Genomic DNA, 25,273 nt, shown 5'->3' on the forward strand with positions numbered 1-25,273 from the left:
AGCAAGGGGGAGGGTTTATAAGCTTTATTTAAATACAGATTTATTTGAAAAATGTCCAGTAGAATAGTTTTCTATTACTAAATATTATATCCAACAGGAATATAAAATTATCTACATTTTCTTAAAAAAGAAAAAAAAAAGAAAAAGGAAAAACTCTATATATAAATTTGTAAGTTCAGTTTTACAAGAGTATAGGAAATATTTACTGATTACCTAACAATTGACTCTTGAGCAATTGCATTAGGTACTGTAAACCCACCCAGGGAACATACTAGATGTACAAATGAAAATGGACCACAACAACACCATAAAGTCCAAGATATTGCTGTGCAATACCAGTCTACTCTTCCTGGCATTATTAGTGAGATATTTAAACAACCATCATGATAAGAATGAGAAACTCTACAAACAGCCCATAAACATCATGTGGTCAGGAACTGTCAACATAATCTGATTAAAATAATTTATGCATGGGAAAAACTGAGCTGTCATCCTACAGTGTGTAATAAATTAACACTGTTTAAACCCGATTGCCTATGCCAGCAGTACAGATTCACTAAATATCATATCATCTGGTCAGTGATGGTAATATAGTAGTTATGGATCCAGCTTACTTTTTTATTAGTCTATTTTATTCATTCGTTTACTCTCAGAACCTCATATGGTCCAATCCTACATTTCTTACTTTAATAGTGAGGGTACTCAATAGTTACTGAATAATTTCATAGTAGTTCATGGACAGTTTTCTTTAAATCGACTGACTAAATTCTAGATTAATTACTATGTTTGGTATGTGTGTACAGTAGGTACATCCTACTCCTTATGTACCGCAGTTGATGACTCCTGGTTTTAAACCGGCACAGATCCCAATCCCTTTAGAAAACAAGCCTATACTTATGATCTCTGCAGACCACTTAGCTTTACTGCAACCAAACTCGTGTCTGTCTGACCATCTCCTCACCAAACACAGAGCAAGATCTCCATAGCAACAGGAGAAAGTAGTGCAGACTGAATAAGCAGAGGATGAGCGCATGATAGTCCGAGTATGATGGGTAAGAAGATAGAAATTTGTTTCTTCTTCAAATCAAAAGGCACATTGTGACGAAAGATGAGCAAAAGACTATAACTGATTACATATGACACATATAGAAGGTGATGTATTTAACCTAAGCATCTCTCTCACACACACACACACAGTGGTGTTATGGTTACTAACCCAAAGTTGATTTTCTAATAACAGCATGTCTCAATATTATACTACAAATGAGCCAGTGAATATAATAACTAGTAATTATTGAATGACAACTTATCTTTTATCCATTTATAGTTACATTTTCTGTTGATCAATGCCTTTGAGACATGTTAGTTCCTGTTATTTACCATTTTAGCAACTATTCAAAGACTAGCTAGACAAAATAGATTGTCATGTTACAGAACAACCACAAAGGACTGTCATAGCTTTTGTGGAAAACTTACTGACCATTAAAAACTTCAAAATGTCAAAAGATGGTGAGAATTATTGTCTCCGTACAGAAGCTTTATCAAATTGAACAATTCTACATTTCTGATTTGCTGAACACTCAAACCTGTTTAAAATTAGTTCTTAAATTATTTGCATCATCAAACATACAATTCTTTGTCAAGATCATGTATTAGAATGAGCGCATCAGCATAAACCTGTGATTACAGAATGCTGTTTGAGAAAATTAATCAAAAACTTCTAACCATTCAAAATGGAGAATTCAGCAGCACTCAATGGAATGGAACCAGTGCAGTCAAGTAAAGTATATACACAAGTAAAATTTTTGATATAACAAATGCTATATACACAGACACACACACCTGCTCAAGGTGGTAGGTGGAATCAATGCGGGGTTTGATCTTGCCCTGCAGGTACAGCCCCAGCAGATCATTCATGACGCCTGTGACGAGCTCTGCCTCCAGGTAGCCAAGGTGGAAGCCACAGACTGCGCGGTTGTTCTGGCACAAACTCAAGGTGTGAACAGAGAACTGCTGGTACCAGGTTTTAGCCACGGCAAACAGGTTCTTCTTCTGACCAGCCAGCATATTAGCGGCACCTGTGGAAAGCAGGACATCGGAAGGCTTGACAAATCATTTACACCAAAAAAAAAAAAAAAAAAAAAGGCCTAACCCACATCTACAGTGGTGTACGTCTGCATCACATTGCAGAGTTTTGCGGTAAAACATTCTGTAATAACCTGGAGTAAAGGAAGTGTTATCCCTTTTTTCCTCATATTTTCAAAAGGACCACTATTCTGTGTGTCTATTTACACCATTTTACCATGAAACAACAGGCTATGAAGTTAAAATTGATCAGCTAACATCATATGACTTAAGTTAAACAAGCTTCCTAAACACAGCATAGCAGTGCTAATGTTAGCCAGCTAAATTGTCAACAATGCACAGTGTTATTTTTCTATCATCAAACTAACTGTTTAAGAATGTTTAGGAGGTTAAGAAAAATGTTATTAAATGAATAAATCTAGTGCCCGAAGTCAGCACAGTTCTTTAATCCTTCTAACTGTACTAACTAGCATTGTCAGCAAGCTAGCTAATGTTAGACTCTCATCCTGGTTAATAAATTTATAGCCACGTTGGAAGAGTATTCTAACTTCAAAATGTCAAAAACAATGGCAAATTCTCAAGATGTTCACCAACTAATGTTAAGCAAAATGTTAATATTGTAAAATCCACTGTAGTAGCAGGCTAGTAAGAACCCAGTACAGCTGGCTAAAAATCTCTCTCGCAAAAACAGCAGCCATATTTTGCTAACAAGCTACCTAATACTACTCTGTTACTGGTTATACTGAATAATAACATTTGAGAATGCAGCAGCTAGTTTAGATGTAAAAAAATACACATTTTTACATATGTATATACGTTTACCAAACAGACAGCTCAAGTACAAAATATTTGGAAATATTAAGCATGCTTTGCAAAATTAAGTTAAGAATGCGGGGTACATTTTAATGTGTGAGGAGTGTGAAGAAGCCTGAAGACAGAGCTTTCAGGAGGGCACAGAAATATAAAGCAACATACAGCTTTCATAATTGTGTTGCTTTTACGCTTAATTTGTAAAGTGGATTACTGGGATGAATGGGGCCACTGTGGCCTGTGTGTGTGCGAGTGTGTTCTGTGGGCGAGTATTACTGAAAGAATTTTGGGGTCTGAATTCTAAGCATGTTCTCAAAGTATTGTGAATAAGAGCTTGTGTCTGTTTGGTTTCTGAGCAACTGACGAGCCACTGTTCCACAGATCCATGAGTCCTTTCCGTTTAGTGGCACATTACATGCCTCTTTTCCTCAGTGTCACAGCATTGTCTGTTTGCAGCATTGCACCCTGTAACCCCCACTTTCTTGCAGGCTTTACGTCCAACAGCTCAGTTCTCATGTGTGTCAGCACTTTCCCCACTCGTCGGCTCGTTCACGTTTCCTCAACCAACCTTCCTTTTTAGAGAGCTTTATGCGATCATTATTTCAGGTACTCTAAATCTGCCCTTTCATCCACCCCTTTTCTGCTCCCTAAACTCAGACACACACACACTCATGCTGACACACACAAAGTGGGCTCTGAGCTGGCCTGAGATTTGGACATGTCCCAGTCTGCTACATTCGGACACAGGCCGGGATCTGGGGCAGATAGAGGCTCCATTGTTCCACTTGGCTGCCATGATGCTGATAAGCCCAAGCAGGAGGGGTAGAGAGAGAGAGAGAGAGATTGAGAGAGACTGAGAGAAAGAGCATAAGACTAGTGAAAAGAGAGAGAAACAAGAATGCTGTGTTTAGTAAACTTGTCATTGGCATTAAGTTTCAAAACATGTGGAGAAAGCGAGGCGCTGACTGCGTGCTGATCATGCATGCTTATCCTACACCATCAGCTGAGGCCTACACTCGCTTTGCATTAATGCCCGAGTGTCAGCTGCAATAAGCTTTTTCGCTGAAGTGCAGCACTGTGTGCTCTCGCTAATTCCTAACCACAAGCATGAAGTGATGAGTTTAAAGAATCGGCAAAACAGATGGAAGATAGATGACTTTAGGCCTGTACAACCTGGGCAAAAACAACATACAGCAATTATCCTACTACAAACCAAGAGCCCATGCTGGTCACAACAAAAGTCATTTCATATTTGCAGAATGGCAATTTTGAGCTAAACAAGATGAACTGTTCCACAATCCACATGGAATTAGATAAGGTAATCAAGTCAAGGTTCATTTTTAATGATACTGATGTGATAATCATAATTAATACTAAGATGCAGATGTAGTGATAAAAAAAAATCTTAAAAAGTTAATACAAAAAAGAAAGTGTCAGTAATGCGATATGTTTAACATATTTTAAATAAATGTATTTTTTCATGTGTTATACAGACCATAAAATAATGGATGTAAATATTTCTTGATATAAAAGTGGTGATGTAAATTAAAAAGCCGATTAATTACAGCTTGGAGGAAAGATGAGTTTTATACATCATTTTATTGAATTGATTCTGTTAACTCTTGTTTATGCATTTTAGCCATTTTTTGCAGGTCATTTTTGTTACTTTTGTACCTCTTACAACTTTCATTCAGCCTGGTCTCTTTGGTGCACTGTGTATATAACATCGGAATGTCCTAAAACCTCGAGGTAAACCAGCTGATAGTGTACGAGTAACAAACGAGGTGGAAGTAACAGACCAAACAATGGATAAGCCAAACCAAAATGGCTAAATGATATCTGAAGCAGGCAGTTTCCTGTTTAGTGTTTTCCTCCAAATCTTTGCACACACGGATACACCACTTGAATGCCAGTGCAATATGCCAGTGCCAGGGCATTTTCAAAATAAATTAAGTGAATGCTGGTAGTTTAGGGTCATAAGGGGGTTTGTGATCTAGCTCAGCCACATTTTACTGACAGAAGACTAAATATTACAAAACTTAAAACATAAATAAATACTCCATCCAAAAACTTTTCAAACTGAATTGGACTCTGATCTGTGTGTGCGCCTTCTGACTCACCGTAGCTGATGAGTTTGCCCATTGGCTTCAGCAGGTTGTAGCCCTTATGGGTGTCAGAACCACCCAGGGGATCAAGGACAATGTCCACGCCTGAAAAAGAAACATGCACACATTTCACATTGGTGAATGACAATAAGCCCATTATTAATCCACAGTGTTTTAATCTTATTTACACTGATGAGAACACACTTGAGAATTCTTCAGTTTTCCTGAAAGATAAAGAACATAACTCTTTCCGTAGGTTTAAAAATACACCCGTGCATTCTCACTCCCATTTATCCTCTCCCACACACAAAGCTGAATAGCAACGCTACAATTCAAGGTCAAAATAACACACCAGACAAGTTATCAGAGTGCAAACAACAAAAGGCACCAAAGCCTGTTTTAACTGACTTCATGAGGTGGAGACACGAAGGTATTCACAGTGAAATTCTCAAATTTACAACCATCGTAAGTCACAGATTATCAGAATGGCCCTTATTCATTGGAGTTGAACCCGTAGCCTTCAGTGAACTTATGAACCCTAATGACTGTTTGAATCGTGCACTTGGGGCAAAACCACAGCAATGCCATTAGGCCCTAAAGTCTGTGTAAACTAGGTCATGTCAGTGCTTAGTTGTCTTTGAATAAGTCTAGCAGTTTAATCTCAATGGTGTTCAGTCTGGTGCAATGCATTCAGCGAGATCACGGCAGGCAAGCACTGTTTATTACTCAAATCCTGAATTAACCCGGACTACCAAGCTGCTCCATGTCTGAACGTTGATTCTATTTTCATTAATAGATTTTTACCTAGACATATACCAGGACAAAGCAGAGACCTACAATATAACAATTAAAGCATCAGCTTGGCTTGGTTACTAATTAGATAAATTGAAGCTACTACATTAGACATTATATACTGTATTGAGACTGTTCCAGCCGAGCGCATTAGCTTCCATATTTTAAAAATGTTCTAATCTGCAGGGACGGGTTTATCCTTCAGACTCAGAGCTGGCACAGGACAGAGTTCCCATTTGGAACAATATAGTCTAGTAGGTTATCCTTCACCTTTGAGGCTGAAGTATAATGTGAGCTCAGCCTTTACCTTTCGAATGATCTAAACCGATGTGTCAGTTATAGCCTTAAGGGCAATATAGAGCGATTACAGGTTAGTTTCCTTGTAATTCAACCTGAAAGTGGAGCTTTTGCTTTGGGGCTAAATGATGCTGACGTGAGCTTCCCCCATTCTGGAATTTTCAAATTTTCATACTTGAATGATCAAAGCTGGTAGTTAAAACTTCATATTTAAAGACTGAAGTTAGAAGTACAAGCACCGGATCAAAGCATGAAGATTAACCTTCAGATGTGCAACTAATCCAAAGTAGTACATTTCGTTTTTACCTTTATGGCGATTCAAACTAGTTGTAGTAACTTTAAAGCTGACGAAAGCTGAAAGGTCATCATCCCATTACTCTTATAATTCCAGACAGCAGTTTGTAATTTATAAAGCCATGGAGCTTTTTATTCCGGAACAGTCTCCTTACATTTTTATGTCCAATTAAAAAAGTAATTAGATTATAACTGACATTTATAGGTCTAAATACCACAGGTATTGACTTTGGATTAAATCTTTTAAATTCAAGTGAACAGGCTAATTAAAGATTTAGATTACAGGGATGATAAAAGTTAGTAGGTTGGAAGTGATGAAAGGTAATATCAGTTAATTTTATAAACAATGAGGTTAGCTCATTAGCTCAGTTAGTGTTCATTTTTGGGGAAAGTGTAAAATGTAAGCTAGCTTTTACCTTTTAGCTTGAATTTAGGAGGTCAATTGATTTAGCTTTAAACTAATAAGCCAGCTGTAATCTTTAGGTCTCATCTAAGCCTCATGCCTTGGTATTTATAATTTGTGGGATCCAAAAAATACTTGATCAGAGTTCACCTTTGGGGTTGATCTTGCGGACCTCCTCTACGTAGTCCCGCGTGCGGTAGTCAATGGGGTGCGTGACTCCTCCTTCGCTGATGACCTCATGCTTACTGGCAGAGGCTGTTCCAAAGATGGTGACATCCTTCACAGTCTTACAGAGCTGAGTAGCAGCAATTCCCACCCCTCCTGCAATGGGCAAATTACAGAATTTTCAGTTTAGTAAAGAGCAAAAACACCAACAGCAAAAAAAAAAAAATCAGCTTATGCATAGTGTAGCAGAGTTACCCAGACAAGCACGTTTCATCTGCAAATTATGTAAAGTTCAGATAAAAAAAAAATAGGGAAGCTAAGAAGAAGAAGAAATACCTTGAGACCTCACAAGCCACTCATACACCATAGACACTGTATGGAAACAGTTGAGTCTCAAAAGGATATGACTCTGGACTTCTGACTTAGCAGTTGTGAATTCAAATCTTGGTACAACAAATTTATCAATCCTCATCTGCTCAGATCAATTATAAAAAGGTGCTTTGTAGTGCCTCAGGTCCTGGTCAGTAAATTCAGCTGATGCTGAAGGGCCAGCATCAACCTAGGCTAACCAATGATTTCCCCCACTGCCTCATTTCTGAGAACAGCAATGAACATGCATAAACTACTGCACCTATGTGAAAGGAAATAACTTTCTATACCAGCAGGTGGCAGTAGTCTGTATTCATAATAAAATACCTAGTATTGCACAAACACACGTGTTCCAACTCACATACAATCATGTGCAGCATATCTACTACACCACCTACAAGAAGAATCATCTATAGCCGTGTACTCTTCGTCCCTTCCATTTAGTGAGGTAGAATGTTTTGGCATGTAGCCAAACAATTTTTACTAGCTACTAGTTTAAAGCCAGTTCAGACCGTCTGTCTGGATTAAAAATGCCAGGCTTGGCCATTTAACCACAAAAAGTCAAATTAAATCTAATTTTCAGAACAGATTTTAAGTAAAATCCAAGCTCTTGAAGAACCTTAAACACTGTACATGGTCGTGTGCATCCTTTGCTCACATCACAACCAAACACAGAACGCTTTCTCTTCCCAGGCTCCAACACCAAGCCAAAAGAGCATCAGTTAGAGTTGAAGAATGCTCATGGGGGCTGACTCGCACCAGTGCTGTGTGACACGACACTGTGAAAACTCTGGTGCCAGTCCACCATGGGTCAGTGTGGTGCATTTCTTCCCCTTCTCGGCATGATATCCAAGCCACCTTGAGCGTCTAAAGTCTGTGGACGAGTGGCAGAGTCAAGTGATTTGCATCTCTCTCATCATGTCGAAGTGCTTGACAGTCCTCGGTGCTGTGAGAAGAGGAATAGACTGGCTCTGGGCATAGTGACACTAATGTGCTATGAAACCTACAAGAGTGCCATTAACTGATGAAGCAAAACTAAAAGAAATGGGGGGAAAAAAAAAAACCCCTGATCTCTTAGCAAACATGTTGCTTAGTAATTCATTCACAGAGCGAGCCAGAGTCACGTTTCTAACCAAGCTTAGAAAGCTACTTCTTAGAAATGGTTTTTAATTATTCTCGAAAAAATAAAAAATTCGTTTCATTCAGCTTTTGAGTCCAGATTGAGTAGTTAAAAAAAAAATGAATTAATTAACATGTTTACTTCATTAACAAAATTAACATTCCATGAAGAAGAAGACTCACTCCGTGCAAAGCACTGAAAGTAAGCACTAATTTGTGCTTGAGAGAATTATTGGCTTAAATATATGTGTAGGACAAAATGATCAGGAAAGGCAGGAGGTGAGAATGCATTCGTAAAAGGTCACCACAAACATCATAAAGGGCAGCGCTTATTGAATGCCAGAATGAAAAAAAACAAAACCCACACACCCACACACACACACCCAGGGGAAGGACAAGCAACATACCATACAAATGCTGTCAGTGGTGTATAAGGTTGTACAATATATTGTTTGTTTGTGCAGAAGTTGCCTTTGCAATGTATCCTACAACAAGCAAACGACATATGAATGGCATATGCACGATTGGCATGATGAAAATGATCAAAAGTATTCAGGATGATCTTTGCCAGTGACAAATTTAACGCTCAAATGTGCTACTGCTGACTTGTGTTAATTAAATGACTGCGGTTACTTTTTGGAGTTGATTCATTTGCATAGTGTGAAAAATTTACCAGGAACTAGACACCAGAGAAAGTTTGACTTAAAATAGCCATAGCATTTTTTCTTTACTTTGTTTTGTTGCCTGTGTGTAGAAGGTCAAAAACTATGAAGAAGAGACCACATGTATTTCCTTCTTTTAGGTTCATGCTATCTGGGGTGAATTTGGTTTGTGTTGCCATGGAGACCCCAGCCAAGTTGTTCTATCTGTCCACAACACACACACACACACACACACACTCTTCCCTCATTCACCTGCTCCCTCCCTGCTGGTCCTCACACTGTGTGTGTGTGTACAGAGGGTCAGTCTACCCTGTGACTTCAGAGCCTTAATCACAAGACCAGCAGCAAAATTGCGAAGACAACCACTTACCCTACAGTCAAATTTCTAATCCGACACCGAGAATGGAAGGATTTTCCACCCCCCACCCCACCCGGCATTGTGCCCTCTGACACGAAAAAAAAACTACGCACCACTAACAAGAAAGGGGAACAGAAAGAGAGCCATGGTGGCATGAGAGAATGGTGAAATAAATGGGAAAATAGAAAAGTGGAGCAGGAGAGAGGTATAAAGAGTCTCCAGGGCCATAAACAGATTTCCATGGTTAATTCTATTTGTTCTGCTCAGGATTAAATTCCATTATTTTTCATGGCTGAATGAAGACCGATGCTCATCCGATAAGGATGATTATAAAACAACGGTGCATGAGAGAAACACACACAGTGAAGACAAAGTGAAGTCTTTATATTTCTCCCTGTGCGTACACATTCACACCCACAAACAGATACGCACAGAGATTTGGCAGCTCGGTCACCACAGCATGATCCGTTGTGTTCGGTAGGAATTTCCCTGAAAATATTGTGGAATTCTACAGATTCCCGGTTACAGCCCACAAAAAGAGGGCAACGAGAGGACAAAAAAGAAAAAGAGAGTGAAGGAGAGAAGTGAGAAAGGGGGGGGGGGGGATTTTGCTCCATTTTGTAAGGTTAGGTTATCTTCTGTTGACCAGCCATCATGTTAAAAATGTAACCAGCAAAAATGATCCCCACTATACAGCTGATTGTACAGCAGAGTGACTTATCAAATATTACAACCTTATATATGAAAAATAAAACCTGCATTAAAATAAACAGGTTTGCTTTTTAGTTGCCCCATGCAGGTCTTTTAAGACATTAGCTTTCTAAAACAGCCACATGACTGACTCGAGACAAATTTCTTCATACTGTATAAATGCTGATTATTTGTTTTCATACACTTTTTTTTTTTTTGTATTCAGATTTACTGGAACCAGGTTTGTAGATGGACCATTTCTGAGCGCTACGTAAACGCCGTCGATATGTTCCTCCCTATGTAGTGTACCTACAGTATATACTGTACACAAAATTTAAAAGAATACAACTGAACATCAGCGATCAAAAGCAATACTGTGTACATTTATAAATGCCTCGGTAACATTCAAGATTACAATAAAGAAATCTTTATTTCATTTTCTACTGTTTATGTAAGATCAGCACAATGTGTTGGGCATCTGTTAAAGTTTACTCACTGTGTAGCAGAACAACAGTAGTTGTTCATTAGTATTCAAGGCATTTAAATACTTATCTTTCAAGTCATCACAAACTGAAAACAATTTAAAAGGAAGTGATCAACCCCACAATATACAGCAGCCGTTGGGTGAGTCAGCGATAAACTCGTGTATAATGATGGACATACAGTTATGTAAAGACGTGCCGCGTGACTTAATATAACTGTTGGAGAGAAGGGTGTGATGATTTATCTGGTCAAATGAAGTCAGAAGCTAAAACAATTGATTAGTCTATTTAAAGTTTTCATTCATTCACTGAGAATTGAATATATCTTGGCCCAGGTGTCAAACACTCCGGGTTATAACTAATCATGGGTCAACATCCAAATCTGTGGGCTCTTACTATACCATTTACTTCATCAGGGTTTGGTAATGAGTGCTGACGTGCTTCTGGCCACACATTAATACTTGATGGCACAAGGACCCTGACTCTCCATAGCCCAGCCACTAGCCTCCCCTCCCCCAGACCCTTCCTCAGCTTCTTCGTGGCCAGAATACATCGAGTGGTTTCAAACCGAGAGTGTGTCAAGACATGAAAGAGGAAACACGTTTCAGTTCCAGGATAAATGTAAAAAAAAAAAACATCCTGTGAACTGAACTCCAAAGTGTTTCCTGAACACACACACACTCCCTCTGTAAGCACCGAGAAAAACACATGCACACAAAAACACGTTTGGGGAGGAGTCTTGAGAATTCTGTTCTTGTTCTGTCTCATAAAAGAATACGCTGGGATGTTTTAACATGTTCGTTCCATATACAGATATATGCATCGGTGTACACACCCACACACAATTATCCAATCAGCCAGTCATGATCACACGACATGCTTGCAGTCAATGGGCAGGTTTGAGTATTTCAGAAACTGCTAATCTCTTGGGATTTTCAAACACACACACACACACACACACACACACACACACACTCTCTAGAAACAGAATGGAGCAAAATAAATAAATAAATAAATAAATAAATGACAAACTGAACTAAACTAAAAAACTGATGTCTTGGGAGAATGGTCAGACTGGATCGAGTTGCGGGGAACAATGTGTTAACTCAAATAACTACTCTTTACAAACATGGTGAGCAGAAAAGCATCCAAGCACAAACAAAGCAACAAAAAGCTTGCGGTGGTATCAGACCACATCGTGTTCCACTCCTGTCAACCAAGAACAGAACTGTGAGCATAGCATGAAGGCACAGGATCACAGAATGAGAACAGTGAAAACTGGGCAAAAAAGCCAAGAGGAAGCTCTTCCAATAAATGCTGACACACGCTTGGCTGAGTAAATCTTACAGGAATGATCAGGCATCTAGGTGTTCCTGTTAAAGTGGCCAGTGAGCGTATATAGACTGTATAAAATCCCCTCAAAAGGTTTATAAAATTAGTAGAAAATAAAATCTTGAATATTTTTGAATATTCATGGAAATGTGGAAGAAACCATACTTTAAATGAATTAACATTCCATCTTCTTTCTAAAACCACATTAGTAAGACGTTTAGTAGCATCAGTGTAAGATTTTATAGAAAATATTCCATTCTCTTTCCCCTCCATCTCTACAGCTCCCTCCTGCTGTTCTGGGTGTGGTGGTCGGAGGGATCAGCAAGGTTCTGCCTTCTGTGACACTCCAGATGGATCACTGTATTTCCTCCTGACACGAGCCAAAGAATCGCTCACATAGGTGCACCTCGCCAGGAGGACTTCACTTCCCCGTCCAACACTGCTGTGTGTGTGTGTGTGTGTGTGTGTGTGTGTGTGTGTGTTCATATCCAATCCCACGTACTGAATTCAGGCAGAGGATGCAGATGTGTAACCTCTGTGTAACCCCAATGACAGCAAGAGTGGGAGGGTGAGAAGGATAAGTGTCGAACAATATCCAATTGAGCAGGGTCAGAGTTTCAGCCTAAACCGACCACTAGCCACTACCCAGCTTTTACATTTCTCTCTCTGCCTTTCTCTCACCTTCAGTCCTTCGCTGCATGTAGAATCTCAAGTTCCTACACCCATTTATCAGGTCTTTCCTGTATGTACTCCGGCCCTGCATTGTTTAAGAGAATGGCTTCTCTAGCTGATTATTAGTGTGAACACTGGAAGACCATCCCAACAGCACAAACAAATTCAGCGCTGTTTAAACGACAGCTCTTAGCAGATCTTATTTCTTCTTTACTTCAATTATTTTATACTGTTCGCAAAAAAGTAAAGGAACCGACAGGGCAAGGGGGTGGGGGGTGGGTGTCAACCACAGCTCCACCATTTGGAGCCAAATGACATTATATTTGGTGCATAACAAAGAAAATGACTATTAAAACATAGAAACAGACAGAATGAGATTGACAGACAAGTTGTCCTGTCCTAATAAATGAATTTCTAAGAAAATAAGAAAACCAAAACACTGTTGTTTTTTGGTTTGGTTTTACTTATAAAATTTACATTATAATATATATAATTGTTTTTTTTTCCACACACACACACACACACACACACACAAACACACACACACACTGATGATTCAAATAAGACTACTCTGACAGTGCAGTAGAGCAGCTGTGTTCCCATTTCATACATCTGTGTTAATGCTGATTATTGTGGCAAGGCATTTTTTAACTAATGGTGCGTTAAATCAGAAGAAGGAAAGCACTATTAATTCCCAGCAACAAGAACAGCTCAGTCGGGTCACGTGCTAAACTGAGCGTGATTTGTAAGAGTGCTGTGAATTATAATTAATTAAACATAGTCTGGTCTGGAGAGACTGGTATTTACTACACAATTAGAAAGCAGGAATTTCAGGAGTGATCTTTGGTGATGAATAAAAAACAATAGTAGATGTGGGTTCGTGCTGCTGAGTCTCACACTTTACAAAACATCCAATAATAAGCTGTCCAAATATTATATTACGGACAGTCCCAGGAAATGAAAGGAATACTTTAGGTTTTTGATTTAATCATCATTAACAACACAAGATAAGACCAAACCTAAGCATGAGAACAAGGGAGGAAAAACTCCAGGGCATTACAACTAGCCTGTTTTTCAAATGGCTCGCATGCTGTTGGTGCGAGCCAAAGGCAGCTCATGTGGTTTTAAACTAAAGTGCAGAATACATGTGATTAGCATATAACTAACATGTCTTCCAGTAAAAAAAGGACAGAACACACTTCTAACAAATCTGAAGGTAGTGGTTTTGAGTCAATTAATCTTATAATTACCTACTGAATATAAAAATCTAAACTGTAACAGTTACACTTCTGGGTCTTAGTATGACGTGTGTGAGAGAGGGAAAAAAAAAAAAGTCTTACAGGACTTACAGAAAAAACTGATGCACGTTCACGTTTACTCTGATCTACAGTGTTAACACAACCACATATTCTTCCATATTCATCATTCCTGCTGGGGAAAGGATGAATTAAACTGATCTATCGCTTTACTTAAGTCAGTCTAAATAATTCATGAAACTTTTTAAAAAACATTTCACTTAAATGTTGTTTGATGAAGTTCAACAGCTGCCCGAAAATTTCCATGAGTTTTTCAACCAAATGTAGTTTCTTTGTTGAGTGAAGGAAAATGACACACACACACACAATGCTTTTTTGTTGCCAATTTCCGCTTTCAGCAAATGATAATATTGATGCTGAAACCTTGAGTATGAGCCAATACTGATACTTTTCCATAAAAAAAAACATTAAGATTGATTTGTTTTAAGATTAAAATACACAAAAGCTAAAAAGATGACTTGCGCAGTTAAACCTTTTCACTTACCTGACAAATAATTAATATCTTGAAGTATAAAATCTAAAATACAATAAAATCCTAAGCAAAATAAATAAATAAATAAAATAAAAATAAAAAATCCCCAGAAAGAATCATTTACATTTGCTTCATTAAAATGAGTTGTTTGTTTTTTTTCCATCTGTTTTTTTGCACCTATTCACTCTGATGCAGATCCTATGTGTCGGCTCTGTCTCTGAAAAAACAAATCCATTAATAATTTCTCACGTTAGTTTCAAGTGGATTAAAAGCCAGCCTTATATCTCAAGTGTAAATAAGAAACATGCATTATTAATGACATAAAAGGCAGATAGAGACATCAGACTCTTACTGTAACATCCCCCCTCTTATTTTTATTACTATGGCAAATTTTAATGAGATTCATTGGTTATTACTTCCATCGACAGGATGAGGCCACTTCAGCACTACACATTTTAGTCTCCAGAGATGCGACAATTTTGGATACGAATACACAACTGCAATAACACACCTGCTCTTTGTGCATTGGGTCCTAGAACTTTCTTAGACAGCCTCTAATTCCTTGGCAAAGATGTGCTGATCCACCCAAAGATTCACACACACATTTTTTGTCTTGATCGCTCAGAAATGATGTATGCACATGAGCTAATCTGAAACACTGTATATTCTCATTCTCACAAAAAATCAAATCGTAGCAGCTGCAACAAATTACAACGAGCGCACGCGCGCACACAGGTTTATATAGGACACGGAATATATTGAAAAATTATAGCAGATACGCAACAGCAAAGTTATCAGGTCACCATCAACAGCTGCAGAAAATCATCTCTAGGCAATACACCCCACCCTGTATCTCACACAGCCAGCAGACCGAGAGAGCAAAAATGTCCAACTTTCACACACACACACGCGAACACGTGAGGGTGCGTGCAAGTTCGTGCATCTCAATCTCACTTTTTCTTGCTCTCGCTCACACACACACACACGCGCGCGCGCTCACACTCACACGCACATGCTCGCGCTCACACGCACCTGCAGCCATGTGGACAAGCACACTCTGATTGGGACGCAGGTGGCCGAAGTCAAACAGCATCATGTAAGCAGTGATGTAGTTGACTGGCAGAGCTGCCGCCTCCTCAAAGCTCATGGCCTCAGGCATGGGGAAGGTGTGCGAGCTGGGGACCACGGCCACTTCCTGCCACAGACCACAGCGGTTCAGCACCAGCACCTTATCACCCACCTACAGGAAACACACAAAAATTAACATGCACTTTAATGAAATGATCACGAGTCCAGCATGTGCACAAACAGGATGCATTTTTTCACAGTACATTTCAGAGGTCTGAGTGCTTCAGAAAATGTGACAAGAACATAAACATGAACAAAAGCCTGGCACCAGAAGAAGACACATGTTAAAGTACTGGATTAGACTGGTTAGCTTATGCCTAGCGTCATTTATTATTCGACACTAAAGATTTAAAAAGTTCCAGGGAAGGGTCTTGATGCTCATCTGAAGGATCCGTTCAAAACACCTAGTACTGCTTGACTTGATAGCAAACAGTTGTGGAAGAGCAATGACTCAAAATTGCACCGTCTATTGTCACTCAGAAGAGGATGGCTTCGCATATGAGTCTGGTTCCTCTTCAGTTTCAAGTTTCGCTGACAGTTTCGCCAGCGCTGCTCATTAGGAACCTAACTCTATACTTGCATCTGGATTTCTGAAAAGCTGCTTTACAAATAAAATGAATTAAGCTGAAGTAAATTTCACATCTCATCACACATCATGCCATTTCCACACACACACACAAAAAAAAAAAACACACTGGTTTATTTCTCAACCTCTTAAAACCTGAAACACCTGAAATCACAAACACACAATGCGGCTTATGTAAACAAATGTAGATCGTTATCTCAGAGCTGTTGAATTCAGGTGTCAATGTTTTTAAACCAGACGTTCTGACTATTGCTGAAAGCTAAATCAAGTTTCATTAAAAAGAGCCTATGATAATGTTTCGCTTCTCTATGTCTAACAAACTAAAAACTGGGCTGTTGTACATAAAAGAATAAATGCAAAATAACTGACATGGTGAGGGTTTCTAGAAGGAGTTGTTTATTCAAGATCTAGAAAAGGAGTCTCCGCTATCAGTGCAAAGGAAACACTGATTCTGCAAGTTTTCTGTAAGTCCTCAAAGCTAGAAACACCACGACCAGTCCATCGAATACAAACGGGTTCACTTACCAATGGCTCAGAAAAAAGTTCAATTACTTCTAGGTTGAACTTCGAATTCAGTATCGTTGCATGTTTTATTGATGATAATGCTACTCTCACAGACATAACGGTCATTGTTCCTGTGTTCGAGAAATAGACAGAGGGGACAACTCAAGGGTTCCTGGAATTGTAATGTTTCTATAAAAAAAAAAAAAAAAAAGCAGCTGATTTTGTGGTTTGATTGTTTAATTTCCAAAGTTAACAAAAAAAAAAAAAAAACTGAATTGAATTGGGTTTTGGCAGGAGGTTTTGGAAAGAACATTTCTCACCCATCAGTCTGCTCTGATTCAGATTCAGAGGGATATCACATCGGTTCAATCTTCTTTTATTTAATTTCATGCCCCATTTAAGCGGACTAGCGAGTGTGGAAAAGGGGAAGGGCTCGAGACGTACTCACAAACTTCTGCCATTCGGTGGTCACTTCCTGCAACTTGCTCGATTTCAGGTTGAAACATGTTCTCACTAATCAAACGCTGCCAAGATTCACTCACTATCAGTTTATAGGTGGAAGATTAAGCAACACTGTTTTTGTTAGCCGTGTAAAAGCCTGATGCATCGTTCACAACCTATTTCCAAAAATGTGCTCTACACGTGCTGCTGCTCTGTGAAGAAACTGAAAAGAAATGGACAGACAAGTAAAACTTTTTTTTTTTTTTTTTTTTTTTTTTAAACGCAAAGTAAAACTAGAACCTTTTATCAGTGTCTGAGACAGAATGGATCATCACTCCATGGAGGAAAATCCCCAGAAAACTCTTCCGTATAACTGAACTCGACTCATTTCTCTTTTGGAAGCTAATTTTCTCCTAGCAATGATGAGGTGAGCAAGTGAGACAGAAATACCATCAAACACAGAGTTAAAGGGAACAAAAGCTGTGGAATCTCACAGTATGTCACAAACCACATCATCAAGTCGGTGAGACTGTATTGAAGATCTATAGGCAGTTTGAAGCTGCGTCAGATTTTAAGTAACTACTGTATGAGCAAGCATGTGTTGGAAGTTTGAGGAAGATTTGAAGTAATTTAAAAACTTCCAATACATGCTTGCTCATAGTTCAAGTCCAAAACTAATGAAGCAATCAGGGACCAAACATCTCAACTGTTTTACTTTGGAAAACCATATCAATTACATTTCTATCTGAAGTAGCGATCAAAGCTTGCCTACGATTCGACGTCGTTCCACAGTAAAGACTCTTCCAGGAAAGTTTCAAATTTGTAGTAGGTTTGTCTCAGAATTTCAGAAGAGACCATCTGACAGCAGTAAAGAAAAATATCAGAGAAACAAAAGAGAGACATACAGGAAACTGCCTTCGGCAAACTTCCACAATTTCCTTTGGAATCAGGAGACACAGGAAACACTATGTGCATGCACGTACACACACGCAGCACTTTTGAACCACAATAATGGCTCTGCACTTCAATATGAAGAGAGAATTAATTTTTTTGTCCTCTTAAATATTCAGACAAGATGTACCAAGAACACACCTGCTGACCAATCAGAACGGAGAATTCAGCAGAATTCTTTAGAGCGTGAGAAGATACAGCATCTTTGGTGTAGTTCTTCATTAACAGTGTCCATAATGATGCTCCACAATAGAATTAATGAAAGGAGTCTCCAGTTTCAGTGTTTTCTAACTATCGGAGGAAAAGCTTTAATGAAGCCTTCCAACACACACACACAAAAAAGCTTCCAATACAAAGTGAACATGAAAAGCTGCATTTTCTTGTCTTCCACTAAATTACAGAATGTTGAGTTATAAATACTGAGCAGGGCAAAGAGTAAAGAACAGATCGGTTAAGATTAGATATTAAACCATGAATGATCAGCGTAAAGTCGGAACGTTGTGAGATGATCCAAGAGGACTCAAAATGGCCTTATTAATCATGGCCCAAATTTAGACATCCAGCAAAGGTGCCTTCATTATACAGCATGTTTATCAGATACAGAAGAAAAGAAAAGATTCCTAACTTCCTGTCTTTCATTCTGCTTTATTACAGCCTCAGGTCTCCTTCCCTCATTCTCCTGCTCAGTCTTTAATAGGTTGAGTTGCGCTCATCAGGGAAGCAGCCAGATTCTTCAGCCTCAATAACCACGAGACAAGATGACAAGCGAGCAAGCAAGCACGCGCACACACACAACTACATGGTTATGCACATACTGTACATACACATTCACTTGGGCAAACAAGATAGAGTGCTCGTGTGCACTCCTTTCACTCTAACACACCCACACAATCGCTCTCTCCCTCTCTCTCACACACTAACAGACCCAAGGGAGATATCAACATAGCGATTGAAAGACGATTCAATCTTTAATTGGACACAACAGACAGCGGTCATTTCTCTGTTCCCAGCATAGCCTGTCCTGATCCTTCTCTCCTCATCATTTCCCCTCAATCACTCTCCCTCCATCTCTCCATCCCTGTCCCTCCTCCCACTTTCACCCACTCACTCCACCTTTCTCGTTGCCATCGCCTCCTCCTCCTCTCCTCTTTTACTGTGCTGTTCTTCTCTACTCCAGCTAATTGGGCAGCACCAGTCAATAGACGTGGGTGCCTCGACTGAACCACCATCATGACTCAGTCACATGCACTTTCAGCTCTAAAGACATATGCTGGGTTGAAATAATTATCTTCACTTCATACACTCTCTACCCTGTGTACACAGCTAGAGCCAACAATGACGGCAAACTCAACAGATACTCCTCCTAGGCGAACATCATAATACCGAACAATAAGGAACAGATTTATAACAGACTACTGATTACACATTATATCAAGTAGGTGATGAGTTCTTGTGCTTTTCTTGGAATTTTTCTAGACATTTCACAAATGACAACACAAATGAGATTAGAATTAGCTAATTAAGTTTTAAAAATATTGTTTCTGACAGAGAATCACTCAGTTAAGGTAGATTTTTTGCATGGTTTACCTAAAGCAGGGATACATGGATGAGGGAAGTGATTGAAAGTAACAAGAAATACTTGAATATCTAAGCTGCCAACCATTTTGTGTAGAAGCGCCACATTTTACTCTGGGATGTGCTCTGAGACGCGCACACACGCGCACACACCCAATTTGCACCAATGTTCTGGTCTCTTCTATAACCCAGACTCTGGAAGCCACGCCCTCCTTCATTCATACTAGTAATAGTCTTTAGTGTTAGTCAAAGAATAATGGTGACTCAAAATTCTGACCGAATAAAGGTTAAATGAATGGAACAGTTTATATAAATAAAATTTGATAGGTAATATAATGTTAATGGTGGTGATTGGACTGAGATCAGATATGTTCAAGCAGTTTGAGCAGCAGATCAATAAGGAGAGACGTTACTCTTCTTTGGTGTCTGGTCTGCTGTGCAACAAGACCTCATTTAACTGTGGTTCCAATTTATTTTAGAAAGGAGTTAATATCAGGCAGTAAAATCACTCCTTAGATAGATCAGTTTTGCAGTTTCAGTGGTCTAGCTTGTCTGCTCTGACATTTTATTGCCAAGATGTAACAAGAGTTTCGCGCTAGAGTGACACCGCTGTACTGTTGTGACATTGCAGTTTCGCTTCATAGATCCCCAGTACTCTTAAGAGTCGCTCAGCTGGGGTTAATCCTGAACAATCCCAAAGTATAACAGATGAAATCTCATTTAAAACAAGTATACAGGTACTAGTGATTATAACTCGTACTCCTACAGAGAAATCTTTTCTTAAATGATTTGATGAATCGATTATTGGGTCACGATGCACAGCGCTTGCTGAACCACTCATATGGAGTGCATGAGGCAGGTCAAGAATACTTCTAGGCCACATTTATTGATTTGGTTAAATGCTAATTAGCATATTGCAACCTTCTGCAACAACAGCACTGCAAATGCCAATACAGCATTAAAAATTGAACAGCAGTTCTCGAGATGTCTGCTGGCCCTACTTCTGATGCAGTTTCTGAATTCAATTACAGTTTTAGCAGACAAACATTGTTGGCGGTGTCAGTTAAGGAAAAATATCACAATCATGTCACAGTATGTTTGGTTATAAAGTCACAGTAAAAGCTGTAGTAGTGTATTTAAAGGAAACTGGGTAAAATTGATCTTAGTAAAACTCAGTTGTTGGGTTAACAAAACTATTCATAGCAATGGCTCTATGGTGGGTTAACCAAACAGATGTGCTGTTTCAACAGATGTAACGTGATATGTTTACTTGCTGTTAAAAAACACAGAAACAGACTTTTATAATTGACATTTTGTTTCATTGATCTGAACAGATTTGTTAACATGGATGGTCTTGTGGGTGTTAAGCTTTTAATCAGCTAGGTGTATAGAAACCCAAAAAGAGCAGGAGAGAGAGAGTGATATCAGTAAAACAAGGGAGAGGGTGGACAAGACAGAGAGAGAGAGAGAGAGAGAGAGAGAGAGAGAGAGAGAGAGAGAGAGAGAGAGAGAGAGAGAGAAACAGGAGGAAATTCCAGCCTGACAGTGAAAGCTAGGAAAATATAATAGAGAACAGATGTGACTGATCCCTGCAGCAGGTTTCTAATAAATACGTGTGGATCACGCATTTATATAAACCAGTTGACAAGAATAGTTTAGGAAGTATTCTTTCGTTGCCAAGTCATGTGATCAATCCCAAGAATATGATTGTGTGTGTTTCTATTCCTCCCTTATAAAACTGCAATTTTATGCTACACTTAGCATCAGCAAATTCCAAATTCCACATGTTCAGCACCGATTCAGCAGCAGCAGGGTGTGAGGAAAGTGTTACAGTCTGACATGGTGTGTGTGCCTGAGCGGGTTTTATGAGCAGTGTGAGGCTGGCGTGGCTTGTCTGTCCCTGAGCAATAACCTGTTTGGGTGTGTGAATGACAAGAATGGATTAAGATGGGATTTTAATCCGATTTTAACAATGAAAGAGACTGAAGATAGACAGGGACGGACAAAAGGCAACAGGTCTGTCTGATATCCATCTGCTCATCTGGGAGAGACAGCATCTTCTCCCCCTCCTCCCTCTCTCGCTCATAGACTCACACACACACTCCTTTTTCAGTACAAACACTCTGGCTGAACAATGCTTCACACAATGTCTCAGGTGTCTCCATCTTTCTTCTCACTAGGTTCATGTTTTCTAATTGAACAGACGTTTTCGGTGAGCTGTCAGGCCATGAGGTGTTGTCATGGATACTAACCCGGTGGCCAGATTGTACCGTTTCATACTTGTGTAGCCTATAGTTGCATTACACACTCAACATCAGGTCTCTTAAATCTTATGTACAAAGGATCAGAGGTGCTGCAGTCTTTAAATCTAGCCAAACAGCAAGCACACTTAATAGTTCACATGGAATCTGAAGTGTTTGGAAAGAAAGCCACACCTGCCCTTTATGAATATGATAGAAGACGGTTGCTCTGGATCATACTGCGAGATGCATGTATGCAAAAAAAAAAAAAAAAAAAAGTATTATACATCTCAAATTAATTGACAGTGTGGTTTATTAGCAATTATGTTGTGTATTGCAAGTTTAAAAAAAAATTCAAGATGCAAATAATTATAGGTCATTGTTTGCAAATCACTGTCGCTATATTAAATTTAATTAAATAATGTGTTTTACACACAATTTTAAATCAATAAAACTGCTGAAGACATGAATAAATCATGCCTGCAATTGCTCCAAGAAAAAATATTGAGATATGCAATAAAGAATTCAACGAATAAGCATTACATATTGACAATAACCAACAAAACTAATCAAAGTGAAACCTTAAACATATATAACCCCTTTTCCTGTAATCATGGCTTGCTGTAAATTAGGTGACCCAATCTGGCAACCCGACGCAACGCGCATCACCAATGACTCATGGATTTGTTCCTATGGAGTGCACTGACTGAACGCCTCATAATAAATTACACACATTAACTATTTGTAGAAAATCATTCATTACAACAATTTCAATGAAATTTCTAAAGAAGGTTTATTTTAGTTAAATGACCGTATTTGTGAGTCGGTGTTTAAAGTCTTACAAACGCAAACAACGCACGTCCGTTGGCGGAAGTAGTTGTTTAAAGAAAGGACAAAATCTGTTTCCGTTTATTAAAGAAAAAAATGGGGGATAAAAAAAAAAAGATTGATGACGTCTGAGAGCGTCCCCTGGCTCCAGGCGCGCGAGGCAGATGACAAAAGGCGCGTGCAGATATTTGCATAATATCCCCCTCTCCCTCTGTCTGTCTCTCTCTCTCTCTCTCTCTCTCTGCACGCGCGCCTCGCCCTTTTCTTCCACTTTTGGGTGGGGGTGACAAATAGTGAATCCCCAAGTCTCTTCAGCACACAAAGTGCGCTATATAGGAAGGAGAAGTTATTTCCCAGCATAATGACTGCACTCATTGGCTTCATGGAGTACAAAGTTATATGGGCTTGATTGCACCCTCTGACCCCACCACCACCCCAACCCCGGAACCGGGCCAAGCCCGTGACAATCACTACGCTTTACTGTGTAAAGAGGAACTGCATGTCGATTTCCCTGTAGGAAACGAACATTTAGTCGCTTATCAGTGACAGACAAAGCCGTCTTTTGGATCAGACATCCTCCCAGGATGCTGCACAGGCTGTCAGTCACTCGCGCGTGACAGGTGTGGACGCGAGGGGCGGTGGCTTCAGTCTCATAGACCGAATAACAGCTTGTAACAATGCAATATGTATACAAAATATATATATATATCTATAAAATGTGAATGTAACTAAAGAATGCTTCGGATGGGCTATCTATTCTCAGGGGTGTGGTCACATGAGTGGAACAGGGTGGAAACCCTTGAGCTAAGCATTTGAGCATATATTCTGACTTCAAATCACATTTCTAACAATGCATATTAAACTTAATCCATTCATACTGATATTGAAATAACCATGGAAAGGTTAAGTCTGTTGGTTGGAAGCAACACATTTATTTCCACTGTAAGGACTGAGGATGCTCGTGCCACCTAGTCTACCACTTAATTAGGCGTTGCCAGTCTTGCTTTTGCTCGTTCACGCTATATATTAAAAAAAAAAAAAAAAAAAAAAAAAAAAAAAAAGACACGCCACTAGTCTTTTGTTTCCTCCTAAATCACCAGCGACATATGGACTGCGTCTTAAAACCTATTGGCCTTCTAGAGCACTAGGAATTGTGTCAGCCTACGCTAACATGCGTTACCATGGCTACCGGGGTGGAGTACTAGTTAAATGTACTATTTAGAAGCCTAGCGTGCAGTTTATGATTAGCTATTTAAACAACGTGTTATTGGCAACGTCGAAGACAAAGCGTTCAACTTTGAACATAAAACCTTAAAAGCTTAAGATGAGAAATAAAATGTTTTACTTTTCTGTCCGTCACATCTTCACCGATGGCCTCGATGATTCCCGAGCACTCCATTCCCGGTGACACCGGTGGAGACGGGAGACGGTCGTAGAGCCCCTGGCGTGCCATGAGGTCGGCGAAGTTGAGGCCGCACGCCTTGACGCGCACCATCACTTCTCCGTTCTTTAGCGCCGGCTTTCCTTTCTTCACCTGCAGCTTCACTTTGTCGTAACCGCCGTAGCCTGTGAGCACGAGCGCACGGTAGCTGAACGTGTCCTCCTCGGCGGGTTTGTCGGCGGGCGCAGCCTCAGCCGCCTCGCCTGAAGCAGCAGCAGCGGTGGCAGGTTCTTCGGGCGTTGCCTCCGGTTTGTTCTCGGTTTTTGGAGACTCGCATTTGGACTCGCCATCCTGTTGCTGCTGCTGCGGTTTTTGCTCTTCGGCGTTCTGCTGCTGCGCGGGCGCGTCTTCGCCTGACATGGTGAGAAACGGTGTGTTTGTCGGTGGGTGCGCGTGCGGTGCAAGCTGAAGTTTGAGAAAAGCCTCAAAGACCGTCTATTTTACGCGTTTACGTCGTCAGTGAGCACGCAAACGGGACCTGCAGTCCTCTTTACGCGTTCGGCGCGGCTGTGAGCTAAACGCCTGAGGGCGTGGAGAAAAATCACAGAGGAAGAGAGAGAGAACGCGAAGGGAGAGCTGGGAGATGTGCGCGACGACTACAATGACCCCGCGCCTGACAAGCTTTCTACAAAAGGGCGTGTGAGCACAAGGAGAGGCGGAGACAGGCGCAAAAAACCGGAGAGGCGCAATCACGGAACAGAGCATTATGATGAGGAACAAGGAATGCCAACGCCCCATTAAGTATAGGCGACAGCTACTAATTACTACAATATAATAAAAATAAAATAATGTTTATTGCTTGGTGCTAAATAAATGATCACATTATGAAATTACTCTAGTGGCTTCCTGGCTGTTTTATATTTTATATATCTTAATCTATTAGGTGAAAATAGGCTACTGTACAACTCTTCAGTTGTTTAAATCAAGACCATTAGGACCAATAATTAATATGCCTGAATTCAACAGGAATAATTAGAAAAATAACCCCCACAGAAATTATTAAACGAGTCCAAAGAGAGCATTCTTTATTTAAAAAAAAAAGATTTATTTATTCATTCATTTATTTATTTATTTTTACAGCTCCCAAAATGTTGTGTTGCAGAAAATGAATCATGACAGTCTACATCTAACTTGATTAGATGTCCATTATAAGTAA

General features: G+C 39.6%; 1 protein-coding gene across 1 annotated transcript in view; it reads right to left on the minus strand.

Annotated features, from left to right (window-relative positions):
* Positions 1-24,796, minus strand: part of vat1 (vesicle amine transport 1) — a 29,705-nt gene extending 4,909 nt beyond the window's left edge. Inside the window, exons 1-5 of the mRNA XM_027139039.2 lie at positions 24,022-24,796; positions 15,456-15,663; positions 6,937-7,107; positions 5,016-5,105; positions 1,843-2,078 (exon numbers count right to left, since the gene is read on the minus strand). Coding sequence (XP_026994840.2) covers positions 1,843-2,078; positions 5,016-5,105; positions 6,937-7,107; positions 15,456-15,663; positions 24,022-24,477 — 1,161 coding nt within the window. The 5' untranslated portion in view covers positions 24,478-24,796. The remainder of the gene's footprint in view (positions 1-1,842; positions 2,079-5,015; positions 5,106-6,936; positions 7,108-15,455; positions 15,664-24,021) is intronic.
* Between the last annotated feature and the right edge of the window lie 477 nt (positions 24,797-25,273).

Source organism: Tachysurus fulvidraco, chromosome 15 (genome assembly GCF_022655615.1).
Source record: "Tachysurus fulvidraco isolate hzauxx_2018 chromosome 15, HZAU_PFXX_2.0, whole genome shotgun sequence".
Taxonomy (NCBI): Eukaryota; Metazoa; Chordata; class Actinopteri; order Siluriformes; family Bagridae; genus Tachysurus; species Tachysurus fulvidraco.